The sequence below is a fragment of the Eschscholzia californica genome, unplaced genomic scaffold (assembly GCF_041429995.1).
Source record: "Eschscholzia californica isolate CP2 unplaced genomic scaffold, dmEscCali1.0.p SCAF_2, whole genome shotgun sequence".
Taxonomy (NCBI): Eukaryota; Viridiplantae; Streptophyta; class Magnoliopsida; order Ranunculales; family Papaveraceae; genus Eschscholzia; species Eschscholzia californica.
Window position 1 is genome coordinate 33,689,842 of NW_028238309.1, and position 13,961 is coordinate 33,703,802.

At 35.6% G+C, this 13,961-nt stretch overlaps 1 protein-coding gene across 2 annotated transcripts; it reads left to right on the forward strand.

Moving 5' to 3' along the window:
• The first annotated feature begins 3,271 nt into the window (after window positions 1-3,271).
• On the forward strand, window positions 3,272-10,702 carry LOC147557480 (ADP-ribosylation factor GTPase-activating protein AGD12-like). Of its 2 annotated transcripts, none has more exons than XM_086658328.1 (9): window positions 3,272-3,469; window positions 4,306-4,363; window positions 5,411-5,495; window positions 6,265-6,340; window positions 6,620-6,783; window positions 7,271-7,415; window positions 7,996-8,112; window positions 9,259-9,354; window positions 10,259-10,702. In XM_086658328.1, the coding sequence occupies exons 2-9, from the start codon at window positions 4,324-4,326 to the stop codon at window positions 10,538-10,540; spliced, it is 1,005 nt and encodes a 334-aa protein (XP_086514454.1). In that variant the 5' UTR covers window positions 3,272-3,469; window positions 4,306-4,323; the 3' UTR covers window positions 10,541-10,702. The 2 variants fall into 2 exon arrangements, with proteins under 2 accessions (XP_086514454.1, XP_086514453.1); XM_086658327.1 differs by having other exon boundaries at window positions 3,322-3,469; window positions 7,993-8,112.
• Window positions 10,703-13,961: the final 3,259 nt, after the last annotated feature.

Below are 13,961 nucleotides of genomic sequence, written 5' to 3' on the forward strand. Positions count from 1 at the left end.
CCCGACTCTTGTTCCTCCGACTCTTCTCTCGAATCTCTCTCGCCCGTTTACGTTAGATTATCTAGTTAGCTTTACTTGTTTTCTTCTCTTATTACTTATTCATCCAAAACCCCCCATTTATCCTTGTTTCTCTTCTTTTTAGTCTAAGTTAGCCTTTAATATCTAGACAGAGGGATAAGACCCTTCGATATCCACAATATCTTCCTATCCTTGGATCGATCCCGGCTTTGCCGGATTACTACTTGATACCTCCGCTTGGGTGTGCAACCTTTTCGGGTGCATCACTATACAAACCAAACACCAAGTTAGGAATCTATCAGGAATGAAATTTCTATTCTTGGTCTAACCAAACATAAAACTAACGTAATTTGATTCCCGGGAATCGCATTACGGGAATGCGATTCTCAGAAACCACACTCATACTCCATTCTCGCGCGCCAAACATGGCCTTAGGGTCTTTTCATTTATTTTTTTAAACGGGTCTTTTCACTTTGTTATTGTAAGTTGTGTTCCTTTAAACTTCATTTTGTAATTTATTTTTGTCACTCTTAAATTGTACGATGTTAAGTCTCATGTTGTAGTCAACGAAGCCAAAAGACTCAGAACAATGTAAAATGTATTGGATTGCATTGTTACGTACTAATGAAAATTTTGATTTAACTAAAAAAAAGGATTATTTAGCGTTTGGGTCAAGGATAAGTATTGGCTTTAGTGTTTGGCTTACATGTTTGTCCGTTATAGGGTCACAGACTAACCATTGACCCCCTTGACTGTTGACGAAAGTTAAGTACCATCTAAATTCAAAAACGTAAACAGCGTGACGATAACGAATTAACGGTCGTATGTTGAAGTCATTTGATCATTTTTTGAAATAGATCTGGATCGTCCAAATGAACGACCGAGAATACCTCCAAATCATATCGTTTTCTTCCAATTCCTTTTAAATACTCTTCTTCTCCTCTTATTCATACCTTAATCTCACCAATTGATTTCAACAATTTTGTGTTTTTTTTCTTCAATTTAGAAGTCTACCAACATCAACATAAGTTGCAGTTAAGAGAGAAATAACCAATAGAATCAAACAACCAAGTGGTAAGTTTTTTTGCCATTTTTGACCCAAATACTAACATTATGCACAAACAGATGTACCCATGTCTAATTTATATCTAATTTTCAGATGTGTCAGTTGTGTGACCAAGCTTCACATTCTGCAATTTCCTGTTGTTGGATGTACTTTAAATGCTCCAACAGATGATGCCCTGGTATTAGAATGCTATTGTAATTTGAAGGAACACTTGTTAAAGAAAAAAATTATTTAAAATGTCAATTTCCTTCATGTGATGGTAGTGGGTTATCTTCATTCTCAAAATGCTACTACTGTGGTGATGATGATCATAAACCAAGAGACTACCCATGGGATGGATGCCCATGTTCCAAACAAGGATGCAAGGGTATGATGCATATAGGGGTTTCACATTCACATGAAAATGAAGGGAAAAAGTTTGTGATATGTGAAAAATGTGAGATTTTTGAGTGGTTGGAAGATGCAATTGTCAAACATGAAGCAACTACCAAGCGACAATCCTTGTTGAGGGAAAAAGGCAGGCACACACACCTGGCCTACATATGGATGAATTGTGTGAGGAATTTATCAACAACTCAAAGATGCCCAAGTGCTACAGTTGTAACTCATCTTATCACCATCGAAGTAACTATTCTATCTTGTTTACTAGATGTGTTAGAAATTCATGTAATGCGAAAATGAAAATGGGAACTAGTGGCAGAGCTCATAGCTATGGAGGGAAGTTTTTTTCATGCACTAAACCATCATGCTCAGGATTTATGTGGCTTGAAGGTGTATTGAAAAATCAAAACAAATGATTATGAATATGTTATGAACTACTAGTATATCACTGAAATTGTTGTTAAGAGTAGAATTCAAAGTACTAATAACCCATTTGAAATAAGAGTTGAATAAATCCAAACAAAAAGTGTCAAGTACCAATAACCCATTCAAAGTACTAATAACCCAATGCAAAGTACTAATAACCCATTCAAAGTACTTATAACATCCATTTCAATATTAACATGATTCCACTTCCAAAACTACCCTTTAGTTTCATTACCAATAAAAGATTGTAATTGGTTCTACACTTCTACCAATGTTATATTTAATGAAATACTCTAAACTAAATGAGGGTAATTTAGGAAAATGTCTTTATTTGACTAGAATAAATAAGGTCCCCTTAATAAGTTGAATTCCCGAAAACTACAAACAAAATGGGACGAAGGGAGTAATAAAGAAAGGGAAGTTTTATAGGGGCCTCCCATAAGTGTTATAGGCGCCTCCTTCCTTCACAAACTCCTTTTCAAATTTGCCTTGAGGTACACCCCTTTAACACTTATAAGGGGCCCTTCAAACAACCCATAAAGAAATGGAAAATAGATATTGAAACATGGAAAAACATTACAAAGAGTTTCAAAATTTCAAACATGGAAGTAAATATATGAAAATGGAATAAATGAAAAACCTACACTAAAAATTTCTAGAAAGAGAAAGTTGGAAAACCTCAAATTTTCTCAATCCAAAACAAAAATCAAATAATGATTAGCCTAACTCTAACTTAGTAATTGATAACTTGTTAATCATTCATATGGAAAGGAAATAAATAGAAAGATTTATAAGTTCGAAATCTTTCAACAATTATTCAGCAATTTAAACAGAAATTAGGTCAAATAAGAAGCCATTGAAGAACAATTACCTTACTGCCTTATAAACCCTAGCAATATGATTTCGAAATAACTCTTAAGCTTCACACGAACCCTTCACAGTCAAAATTCTCAAATCGCAAGAACCCTAAGCCGAGATTTCCCAAATTGCACAAACCCTAGACATTCACAAAATCCCCAATTGTGTACGCGAGATAAACAAAACTACCCATTTTCCATCATTAAATCTGACTGTCCATACCTATCGTCTGTGGGTCGTCGATTTATTCCGTCAACCAAACGGAAAGAAGGTCTGATATTTCGTAAATTATATTTAATTTTTAGGATAAAATTGTAATTTGCATTGAATTTAGACGGTAGTTAACTTTCGGCAGCAGTCAACGGGGTCAATGGTTAGTCCGTGACTCAGACCCTATAACAGACAAACATGTGACCCAAACACTAAAACTGGTTACTTATCCTTGACCCAAACACTAAATATCCAAAGAAACAAAATCCACTTTAACCCCTTATAAGTCATATTATACGTGGACATCTGCCTATCTGCGACATCTTCATTTAGACTTTCTCTTAAAAGGCGAGCTTTCGTTTGACGAGGTGAAAATCCCCATGAAAAAGAACGATGAACATCTTTTTATTACACCAAAAAACAACGAATAGCTCTCTCTCTCTCTCATAAGCTGGATTTTCATTCGATCGAAGAAATACGATTTCCAGGAAGTGGATAAGCGATTGACTGGTAAATACATATAAATCTCCAATTGGATTAGTACAGATCTTTCATATCTTATAGACGAATCTCTGATTTCTGTTCTCAATTTTGAAATTTTTACTTAAACATTTAAACGATGTAATAGTTATTGTTTCATTACCTTCTGGAAGATTTCATTCCCATTTAGAAAAGTTTGATTATTAAATGATGAATATCCGGTAGTAATTACTATATTAGGTGTTATATTAATTCATCTTGATTGAATTTTCTTTTTGAAACTTCATCTTGAATGAATTTTAATTAGGTCTAGGAATTTGGTATCCTTCAATGGCTTAACCTAGAAACCCTTAATGTTTGTTGCATTCTAGTTGAGAAGATTTTAATATAGGTGTTTATAGCAAATCTAGTTCTTTTGGCTGTATGTTATCCGATTTTAATAATCTGTATTTGGATAGTTCATTATTTTTATTTTTTTCTTTGAGATGGGACTCCAAGAGTCATTACATATGAATGGCATTGATACATCATGAATTTAGATAAACACATAACCGCCAATTAAGACATCTTGGGCCCTAAATAAAGACCCTGAGGGTCATCCTAGGAGGCTTGTAAGCCCATCTACCTACATCTACTTTATTTATTGCCTAAATTGCTTAGGATAAATTTTGGTGATAAACTTCTTCCACCGAGACTCTCGGTCCCATGACCTCATGGGCTTAAGAGGGAGTGTCCAACCACTACACCAAAGGGTGGTGGACTATTAATTTTCTTCTAGTTTTGAACATTTGATTGTCGTTATCTGAAAAAGAAAATCTTTTTTTAAGGATAGGAAGATAATTATGTTTTTGTTCCCGAATGCTCAGTGACTTGTAAGTGGGGAAATGAGTAGACTTCCACCTAGCTCGGGGAAACCTTCCTCAGGTACGTACGTAAAATCTTTTTAGAAATCCACTGGCCATTTGTATTCTTACATTTGAATAATTTCAGCATGAAAACTACATTTACTTAGCTAAAATGAAATGATAATGTTATTAAAAAGATAATTCAAAACTTAGGTTGGGTTCGTATTCTGATTAGATTTTGAGTGTATTCCTGACGTTGCTTTCTTGATAATCAACTTTGTAATATAGTCGCTTTCAATATTATCCCAAAAGCTGCTTCCTAAAATCCGATATGAGAATAGTTGCTTATGACAAAAAGTGAATATGTTTCTCACCCAACAGCTCCAAAATGGAAATTTAGAAAAAGCGAAAAGGTATTTTTTTGTCTGTCACAAAAGCAATCTTGATGACTGTATTACTTGCCCTTATGTCCTTTGTTTGTTATGCATAGAAGTTTACTGTGCATAACTTTTAGGTATGCATCTTAGTGGATGGTACAATCTACACAATTCATGGATAAATGATCTTAAGATGACCTAACTGGCATTTTCTTATCTTGCTGTGTCAAAAGAAATGTCGCAGACTTGATGAAGCACCATGTCACGCTTCTTGTGACCTTGTCATATGAAGCAAGAGCTTCTGTTCCTTTTACTACTAAAAGTGCCTCATAGGTGGTCAAATACATATCCATCTCACTACACTCTAGCATATCTCTACCATAGGAAAAATAATGCCTGCAGAAACGAACCAAGAGAGAGCAAGAATACGATCAAATGTTGCCCTGGTTCAAGTTAATCATTGATAGATTATATAGAGCTTCAGAATTATTGTTTGAAGAAGATTTGATTATGAAAAAATTTGGAAACAAGGCGCTGGTATAGAGGCTGATGGTAGTTCTCTTGAGTTTAGGATTGTTAGGATCCGAAACTCATAATTAGTTAATAGTCCAAGGATTTATTTTTGCCTTTTAGATTTAGTCACTTGTTTTCTTCTTGTGGTTTAAAGAAGGATCTTTATATACTTCATATTTTAGAATATAAAGCTGTTTCTGATGCCAAAATCAACTTGTTTCTCTTCATTCCTACAGGTACTTCAAGGAGACTGAAAGAGCTATTGCTTAAAAGTGACAACCGCACTTGTGCAGATTGTGGTGCACCGGATCCTAAATGGGCGTAAGTTACTATATTTGTGTATGATATATTAGTCAAATGTATCTTTTGAATGAGGTATTGTAGAATCAGAAGGGGACCACTATAATTTCATATAAACTTTATCCACGTGAGAGAGAATTGAAACGTAAGATAAAAAGCATAATGTGGGATGTAAATATATAAAATCAATAAGAAATAATGTGTCTGAAAAACTGCCGACAATGAGTGAAAGAAGATATTGAGCACAATGAGATCACACTAACTCGGGGTTAAATATTCTTAACAGTGCCAGCTTCGAGCCGAATAGGATTTCCTTATTTTAAGGTAAAAGCGAATGTGGGTAAGATGGGAAGTATTATATTGTGGCTGTGAACATGTTTTTGGTCAAAGATTTGTATGTGGATGAGGAAGTTAGTAAGTCATGAATACTTATCCCCCGTCCAGTCTCTGAGTTGTAATATATGGAGGTTTGGAGTCAGAACTAGATGTTGTAACAGATGGCATTACGAGGATAAAGTCATATACTTCAACTATGCCAAAATATTTTATTAGCCCATGAAGTATCTTTTATGGAATCTACAATCCTCACTTCCGAAGCTTCTAACCGAACCTTTATCTTATCTTTCTAATCTCTAAGAACTGTGCTGCAATATTTATCACAATGAAGGTCTCTTCATATTCATCTATTATTCATTTGCCACCTCAGGATACAGCTCCCTCGTTATTTATCTTGTTGATCACAGTTTTATATTTTCCAATTTCTACTGACCATATGCTGTTGTTTCTCCAGGTCAGCAAATATTGGAGTATTTCTATGCTTAAAATGCTGTGGTGTGCACCGAAGTCTTGGTTCCCATATATCAAAGGTAGCTTTGATGGAGCTTTCGTTAATATAACTAGCTTTTCTTCATTGTGATCACTTATTTCCGAACCTGTGCCTGGTGGTTTTTCTTTTTTACTGACCTAATTAGGACGCATATTTAATAAAAAAAAAGTTATCGAGATTACCCTATTGATGAAGTTCAAGCCTTGCGGACAAGATTGAGACAGACAAAAGACTGTCTTTTTGTCTTTTTGTAGTTTCGTAGTTTCTTCATTTTGTTAAATAAGTCGGTCTCCCGATCACTCTATTTTGCGATGTGCAGATATTATCCGTCACATTAGATGATTGGTCTGATGAGGAAATTGATGCCATGATTGAGGTTGGTGGAAATACTTGTGCTAATTCAATATATGAGGCATTTATACCTGATGGAGTCACGAAGCCTGGCCCTGATTCAACTCATGAGCAGCGTGCCAAGTTCATCAGGTGAAATGAATTCAGCTACTGTTTATTGAGACTTAAGAGTCGTATAAAGTTAGAGAGATACTTCAGAGTTGTATGAAGTTGGAGAGGCTGTGCACTTCGCTCTTGTAGAAACTTTAATTTGGATAGTTCTTACTGTGCACTATCTATAATGTAGACGACCTGATACCGAAGAGTGTCTTATGTGCAAAACCAAATAGATTTGTATGAATGACTCTTTCATCATCTGGGTGTTTGTATTGTCCTTATTAATGCTTTATGGGTAGTTTTTCTTTGTATATAATTAAGATGAGGGAATCAAATTGAAACTAAAAACTCGAAAAGTATCCAATTACAATCTCTCAAGTACATATTATGTGTGTCTGCCTGCATGTATCCATCTTTTTGTGGTCTGTGTGGCTGCTGACTCTCTCTCTCTAAGAGGTTTACTTGTTTAAACTATATAGAAAGTTCTTATGTCACTTAATTTTTTTTCTTTTTTGAAATGTAGGTCTAAGTACGAGCTTCAAGTTTTTCTGAAACCAAGCTTGCGGATAGTTTCACTGAATAATGGAGGTGGAAGAAGCTCCCTCCAGTCTAGTTTCTCTAGAAAGATAATGGACACCTTTCGAAGTTCCGATTCATCAAAGAAATCTGTAATTATATACTACCTTATTACTTCCATTATTTATCGATTTTCACAGACAAATATGTTCCTCTTGATTACTGTCTTAACAGAATAGTATGTGGAAATATATGTATATAGTAAGTTGTTTAACCTTTTTCCAACTCACAGTTTCTGAATCCCATATCTCTGGCGGATAGCGGCTACCTACCTGTATTAACATTCCATGGATAGTTTTTAACAAGGACATATTTTCTTCCAGAAAATATGATAGCTTTCCAGTGCCATAGAAATGAGACCCTTGTGGGGAGGCTAATGTGTTAAGGTCCCTTAGGCCAACTGGAGAAACTATACGAGTCGAACCATTAGTCTGCTGGTTTTTTAATGTGTAGGTTAATAGCAGCCCGTAATAACTACTGTACTTAATTGTATATATTACTTGCATACCTAGAAATATAATTGCTCATATGGAACTTTGCTCAAAGCACGCAAGTCACACGGAAGATGCTTGGTTGTTACATCTTGGAGCAGTCAAACTATTAAAATCTCTTATTGATAGTTTCATACTGATTATTTCCTTCAATTTTTTTCTAACTTGAAATTTACAGCAGGAAGGGATGGAAGCATTTATTGGGTTAGTGAATGTGACAGTGATAAAGGGCACAAACTTAGCAATCAGAGATATGCTATCAAGTGATCCTTACGTCGTCCTTACACTTGGTCAACAGGTCAGTTACCTAAATTTCTACTTGCACTAGTTATGCTGAGGCCTCAGACTTCATAATGTTTTTGAATGTTTCAGTTTATATACATAGTAATGGAACACATTTCATAGTGGTATTCATAGTGGTATTCATAGTTACCAGAAACGGGATACGCTCCGGTACGAATACGGGATACGGATACGGGGTAAGCTAACCAGACGTTTCCGATTCGCTAGGGGGTATAATTATTCGCAAAATTTATGCAATATATATACACATACGTATATATATATCCTTCTATTCCAATAGGCCGAGTGAACTGCATGTGTCCTGTCCTGCCTCCGGGGAATCAGGCCTATCGAATGAATGATTGAAGAAAGAAATGCACTTTGTCCAAAGTTCGTTTTTCGACACGCCTTTTAGCTTAGCCCCTATATATATATATATATATATATGACGTGAAACTTAAAACAAGTGAAATATAGATCTCAATCTCTAATAACTCAAATCAAATAACTTAATCATCTTTCCTGAACAACGATAGTCTAATAACTCAAATTAAATAACTAAATCATCTTCTCCTAAACAAAGATAGTCTAATAACTCAAATCAAAGAACTAAATCATCTTATTTATTGTCATTATCGTCTTCGAAAGATCAACGCAAATCTTCAAGTCTCACAGCAGAATCATCTATCTCTGTGTAAACCCTAAAGTTAAAGCAATATTCACACTTTGTAAACCCTAAATATCATGTTTCCATCTTTTTTTTTTCTTTTTGCAAATGGGTACGCTAGATTTAGCGATCTGATTCGCGTACCCACTCTAAAAGGGTACGATCGAACCAGGTCGGAGTTCGCTCTCCAAATGACTGAATCTGGTAACTATGGTGGTATTAACACCATTTGATTCACAATACCTAGTAGGTATCTGTAGAAAGTAGTTAGTTTTTCGCTATAGTAATGGAACACATTTCATAGTGGTATTGACACCATTTGATTCACAATACCTAGTAGGTATCTGTAGAAAGTAGTTAGTTTTCGCAATTGTTCAAATGTGCACCATGGCTTATATCACCAGACCATAGTTTTGACCTCCCTTGTCATGCTGTCTCTTCTCTCTCGACCATCATAATTATTCATCCAGTTTAACGTCTTTTGTTTACATGTAGAGAGTTCAAACGAAGGTAGTAAAGAGCAACTTGAATCCTATATGGAATGAAGAGCTCGTGCTTTCTGTTCCTCAGCGTTTCGGTGCCATAAAACTGGTGAGCCTTGACAATTTTGCCTTTCCTCATGCTGTACTTCATTTTAAATATCGTTCTGTACTTCAGACTTCAGATTTTAGTCTACAGTAAGACTCTGAATGAGGTTTCTATTTTAACTCAGAAATTGCTTCACATAACATATCCATGTTTAGCATATCGTTATATTAAACAAGAATACTAACTTCGAGGAAGGAGATAGACGAATAGTAAGAAGAGTTAAACTACTATGATTAGCAGGAATCTGTAGGTTTACCATATACCAGACATCAAAACCCTTCAAATCTCAAATGCACTATTTTGTCTTTTTGATTCATAACTAGCATATTGACAAAACGACAGAAAAGTTCTGTCCATAACATGATATAGAGTTCTAATGTGGGGCGAAAAAGATTGATGCCGAGACATTCGTACAATACTGTGGATGATAGCGTGATAACATTTCAAAGAAGCAAAAGTGCAAAACTAATAGCGTTTCTCAAGCCCTCGTCTGTGTGGAGCAAAACGAGATATGTTTTCGATGGTACAAGTCATTTCTAGTTTGATCGAAACTTGGATTGGGCTTGATGTATATAATATAATGTTTTCTAATTGGAAGGTATATATTTTAGTATGATTTCTCGACAATATCGGGTTCATAAACCAGCTGAATTCTTTCAAGTGATGACAAAGTTGATTTTTTTATGGAAATTCAGACCATAGAATGTGTAGAAAGTAGAAACCATTGCCTTATCTCCTAAAATATAGAAAAGCTAACGTTGAAATGTAGTCGAAGCAATTCGAAAAATTATAGAATTTTAAGATGTGCCCAAGTTGTAAATTTCTTTATAAGATTATGAAAATGCTTACAATATATGAAATGTTTCTTCCTATCATATATGTAAATCAAACATCTTTCTTCGTGCAGCAAGTATTTGATCATGATATGTTCTCTGCGGATGACATAATGGGAGAAGCCGAGATCGATATACAACCGTTAATCACCTCTGCAACGGCATTTGGAGACGCAGGAATGTTTGGAAATATGCAGATTGGGAAATGGTTAAAATCACATGATAATGCTCTCATTTCTGATAGTATCATTAATATTGTGGATGGGAAGGTAAAACAAGAAATAGCACTTAAGCTTCAGAATGTTGAATCTGGTGAACTTGATCTACTAGTAGAGTGGATGCCTATAGACCAATAAACCATATGTTTTCATATTTACTTTTCGACAAAATTGTATTATATTTCAATTTATTCGATCAAGTTCATACTTGTTCATCGCTGTCGTTTGTCATTGTAATTCAATCATAAAGAAAGAACTGTATAATGTTGTTTGTTTATGTAATCAATTTTTTGACTCCAACAGATTTTATAAGTTCCTTTGTGGGGTGAAAGTTGTTAGTTTCTTATTTCATCGTGATCTTGACCCGTTCACCTTCCAGAACTTCCTTCTTTGAGTTATACATACGAATTAGGGTGTGGGTATTTGTTTGAATTCATCTTCTTCAAATTAGAATTGTCTTGATTTGCCTCTTCCTGAAGGCATAACCTTTGAAAACTGAAAATAACTGAAACTGAGGTTCTTATTTTAGTTGCATAAAAGTAAAAAATCAGCCTCGTATTCAAATGATATCATAGAAACAATGCTAGACAAATCTCCTCGTTCTTGATAAGTTACGCGCACATTTCTTAAAACCTAAATTTGTCCAAAACTCCCTAAAAAAGTGTTGCTTTGGTTAAAAGGAATTCATCAAATTTTTATAAGCTTGAGGGACATGTGGCGATTGTGTAATTTTTGCATTTCAATGAAAAAGACCATATTAATCTTCTTGGATAAAGAAATGATGTGTTTATATGATGTCTGCCCTTAATAGTGTAAAATGTAAGTTTAGGTTTTCCAAGGCTGCAAAGTAGAGAAGGTTGTTGCAAGGTATTCCAAGGTGGTTAGCAAACTTTTTTTTTTTTTTTTTTGTTGAACTAGATATTCATATATTAAATAACAAAGTTATTACAATACTTATTGACTAACATACAAGGTACATTCCTCCATATTTTACTAGCTTCCTTCTTTCTCGCCCATTTCGCTAATTTATCTGCGCTGGAGTTGCATTCTCTTTTTGTGTACTCGAATTTCACCGCTTCAAATTCGTGTTTACTATCTCGAATTTTCCGTATATGCATCAGGGATTGCCAGTGAAGAGAGTGATATTTGTTGTGAAGATGTTTGATGAGGTTGATATTGTCGCTTTCTATAATGATATTCTTGTGATGGTTCTCTATTGCCCATTCAATTCCGAATAAAATCGCCATAGCCTCTCCTTCTTCACTATTTCTGGCTCTGGTAGATTTTACTTGAGCTGCTATAAATTTAGATTCTGCATTATGAACAATCAAGCTAATTCCAATATTGGATGTTAGGTTAATAAAAGATGCATCAACGTTAATTTTTATGAAATTTTGAGTCGGAGGTTGCCATTTCTCGTTAGTTTTTTGTTTGATTTTCTCTTGTTTTTCATGATTTTAGGGAAGTTTTCAATCATTCTGATAATTTTATTGAGATCATTGATTTCGTGTTGAAAACAATGATCGCATCTCACTTTCCAAAGGATCCATAATATGTGCGCAAAGTGTATATTCTCTTTGGTATAGCACCCGTTATCATCTGCTTCCCAAGAGAATATCCATTCAGAGATAGAAGTGATGTTTTCAGAGATGATATTGTAGTGAAGCCATATGTTTTTAGCTAAAGCACAATGTAATAGAGCATGCTCAATTGATTCTGTATACGTGCAATTAGGACAAGTAATGTTGTTGTCAATGTATTTTCCTATTCTTTCTCTAACAGGCAGAGCTTTGGTACAAATTTTCCATATAAACATTTTTATACGCGGTATAGTTTGGATAGACCAGATGAAGTTCCAGTTCTGATTACTCGTATTTGTGTTAAGATGGTTGGAGCTAAGATGCTGGTACATAGAAGTTACAGTGAATTTGCCCGACTTGGTAAGCTTCCATTTGAGCTTGTCTTTTCCTCCTGTGTTAAGTGGTATTGCTCTTATGAGATTCTGAGTAGTAGCATCAAAATTCTCTCTGAGAATATCCATATTCCAGTTGTTGTTTGAGATAAGCTGAGAGACTTTGGTAAGATCGCATTGGTTGTTGTTCGAAATAGTACTATTGATCCCAGGGATCCAATTATCAGTCCATATGTTGATGTCATTTCCTGATTGCACTTCCCATTCTGTCAATTCTTCCATTTGATTATAATGTTTCCTGATAGTTTTCTAGTTCCATGAGTGATGCGCTTTAGCCGGGTCCGGGGTTTGGGCGTGAGGAAAATACTTGGCTTTAAGGAGTTTAACCCAAACCGCCTCCAGCTCTGTTTTGAGTCTCCACGCCATCTTAGACAGTAACGCTGTATTATCCAGTTCTGGGAGATGGAGCCCTAGGCCTCCCTGATTCTTAGGCTTGCATATATCTGACCAGGCTTTGGTGCAAATTCCTTTAGACTTACCCCACCAGAAGTTCCGCTGAACGGTCTTGATGCTTTTGCTTATTCCTTTAGGAATAGCAAAGCACTGCATCTGGTATCGGGGTACGGCCGCAGCTATGGCTGAGATGACCACAGTACGACCAACTTGGGATAAAAACGAGTGGTTCCACTTATTGAGTTTATTCTTGATGTGCTCGAGGATATCTTTAAAAACTTTCTTTTTTTGTGCTCCTATGAAGAGTTGGGCTCCCAGGTACTTCTCCGAGGTTGAGGCAAATTTGACTTTCAGGGCTCTCATAATAAGGCGCTTGAACTTTGGGTGCGAGTTTTTGGAGTAGAATATGTTAGATTTCGCATAATTGATCATTTGCCCAGAATGATTGCAGAAGTCCTGAAGAATCTTCTTAAGGTTGTGGATGTTCTCAATCGTGTTCTTACCAAAGATAATACAATCGTCGGCAAAAAGAAGATGCGAAACCTCAAAGTCAGCCTGATTAGTTGGAAAGCCTAAAAATCTGTCTTGATTGTTGTTCGCCATAAGTTTGCGACTCAAACCTTCCATAGCCAGAGTGAAAAGAAATGGCGAAAGAGGATCTCCTTGTCTAATACCCCTAGACGGGTAGAAGGCTTTACCTGGACGTCCATTGATCAGAACTGACATCGATGAAGTGGAAATGCAGGTATGTATCATCTTGATCCAATGCTCGGCATAGCCTAATTTCCTCATGATGTCGGTAAGGAAGCTCCATTCTATTCTGTCGAAAGCTTTAGACATATCTAACTTGAGCCCAAAGTAACCTGTGGGACCTTTCATCTTCTTGAAGGAGTGAATTATTTCTTGACCCATAATAATGTTATCTGTGATTTGTCTACCAGGGATATAAGCAGCTTGAAATGGGGAGATAATCGGGTTTAAGGTATGTTTGAATCTATCCGCTATTATCTTGGTAATGATCTTGTAGGTGGTGTTCAGGAGGCTAATAGGGCGATAGTCCGCAGGGGTTTGAGGAACCGTAGTTTTGGGGATGAGACATATATGGGTATGATTGATGTCAAGTGGCAGTTCAGCTGTTTTGAAGAAGTTCTGAACCAGGTTATAAATATCTGCGTTGACAGTGTCCCAATTAGA

Bases quoted from the DNA above. Each gene is read 5' to 3' on its own strand.
- LOC147557480 (XM_086658327.1), top strand. From the start codon at position 4,324: ATGAGTAGACTTCCACCTAGCTCGGGGAAACCTTCCTCAG. The intron at 4,364-5,410 runs GTACGTACGTAA...TCATTCCTACAG, and splicing joins CTCGGGGAAACCTTCCTCAG to GTACTTCAAGGAGACTGAAA. The intron at 6,341-6,619 runs GTAGCTTTGATG...TGCGATGTGCAG, and splicing joins TTGGTTCCCATATATCAAAG to ATATTATCCGTCACATTAGA.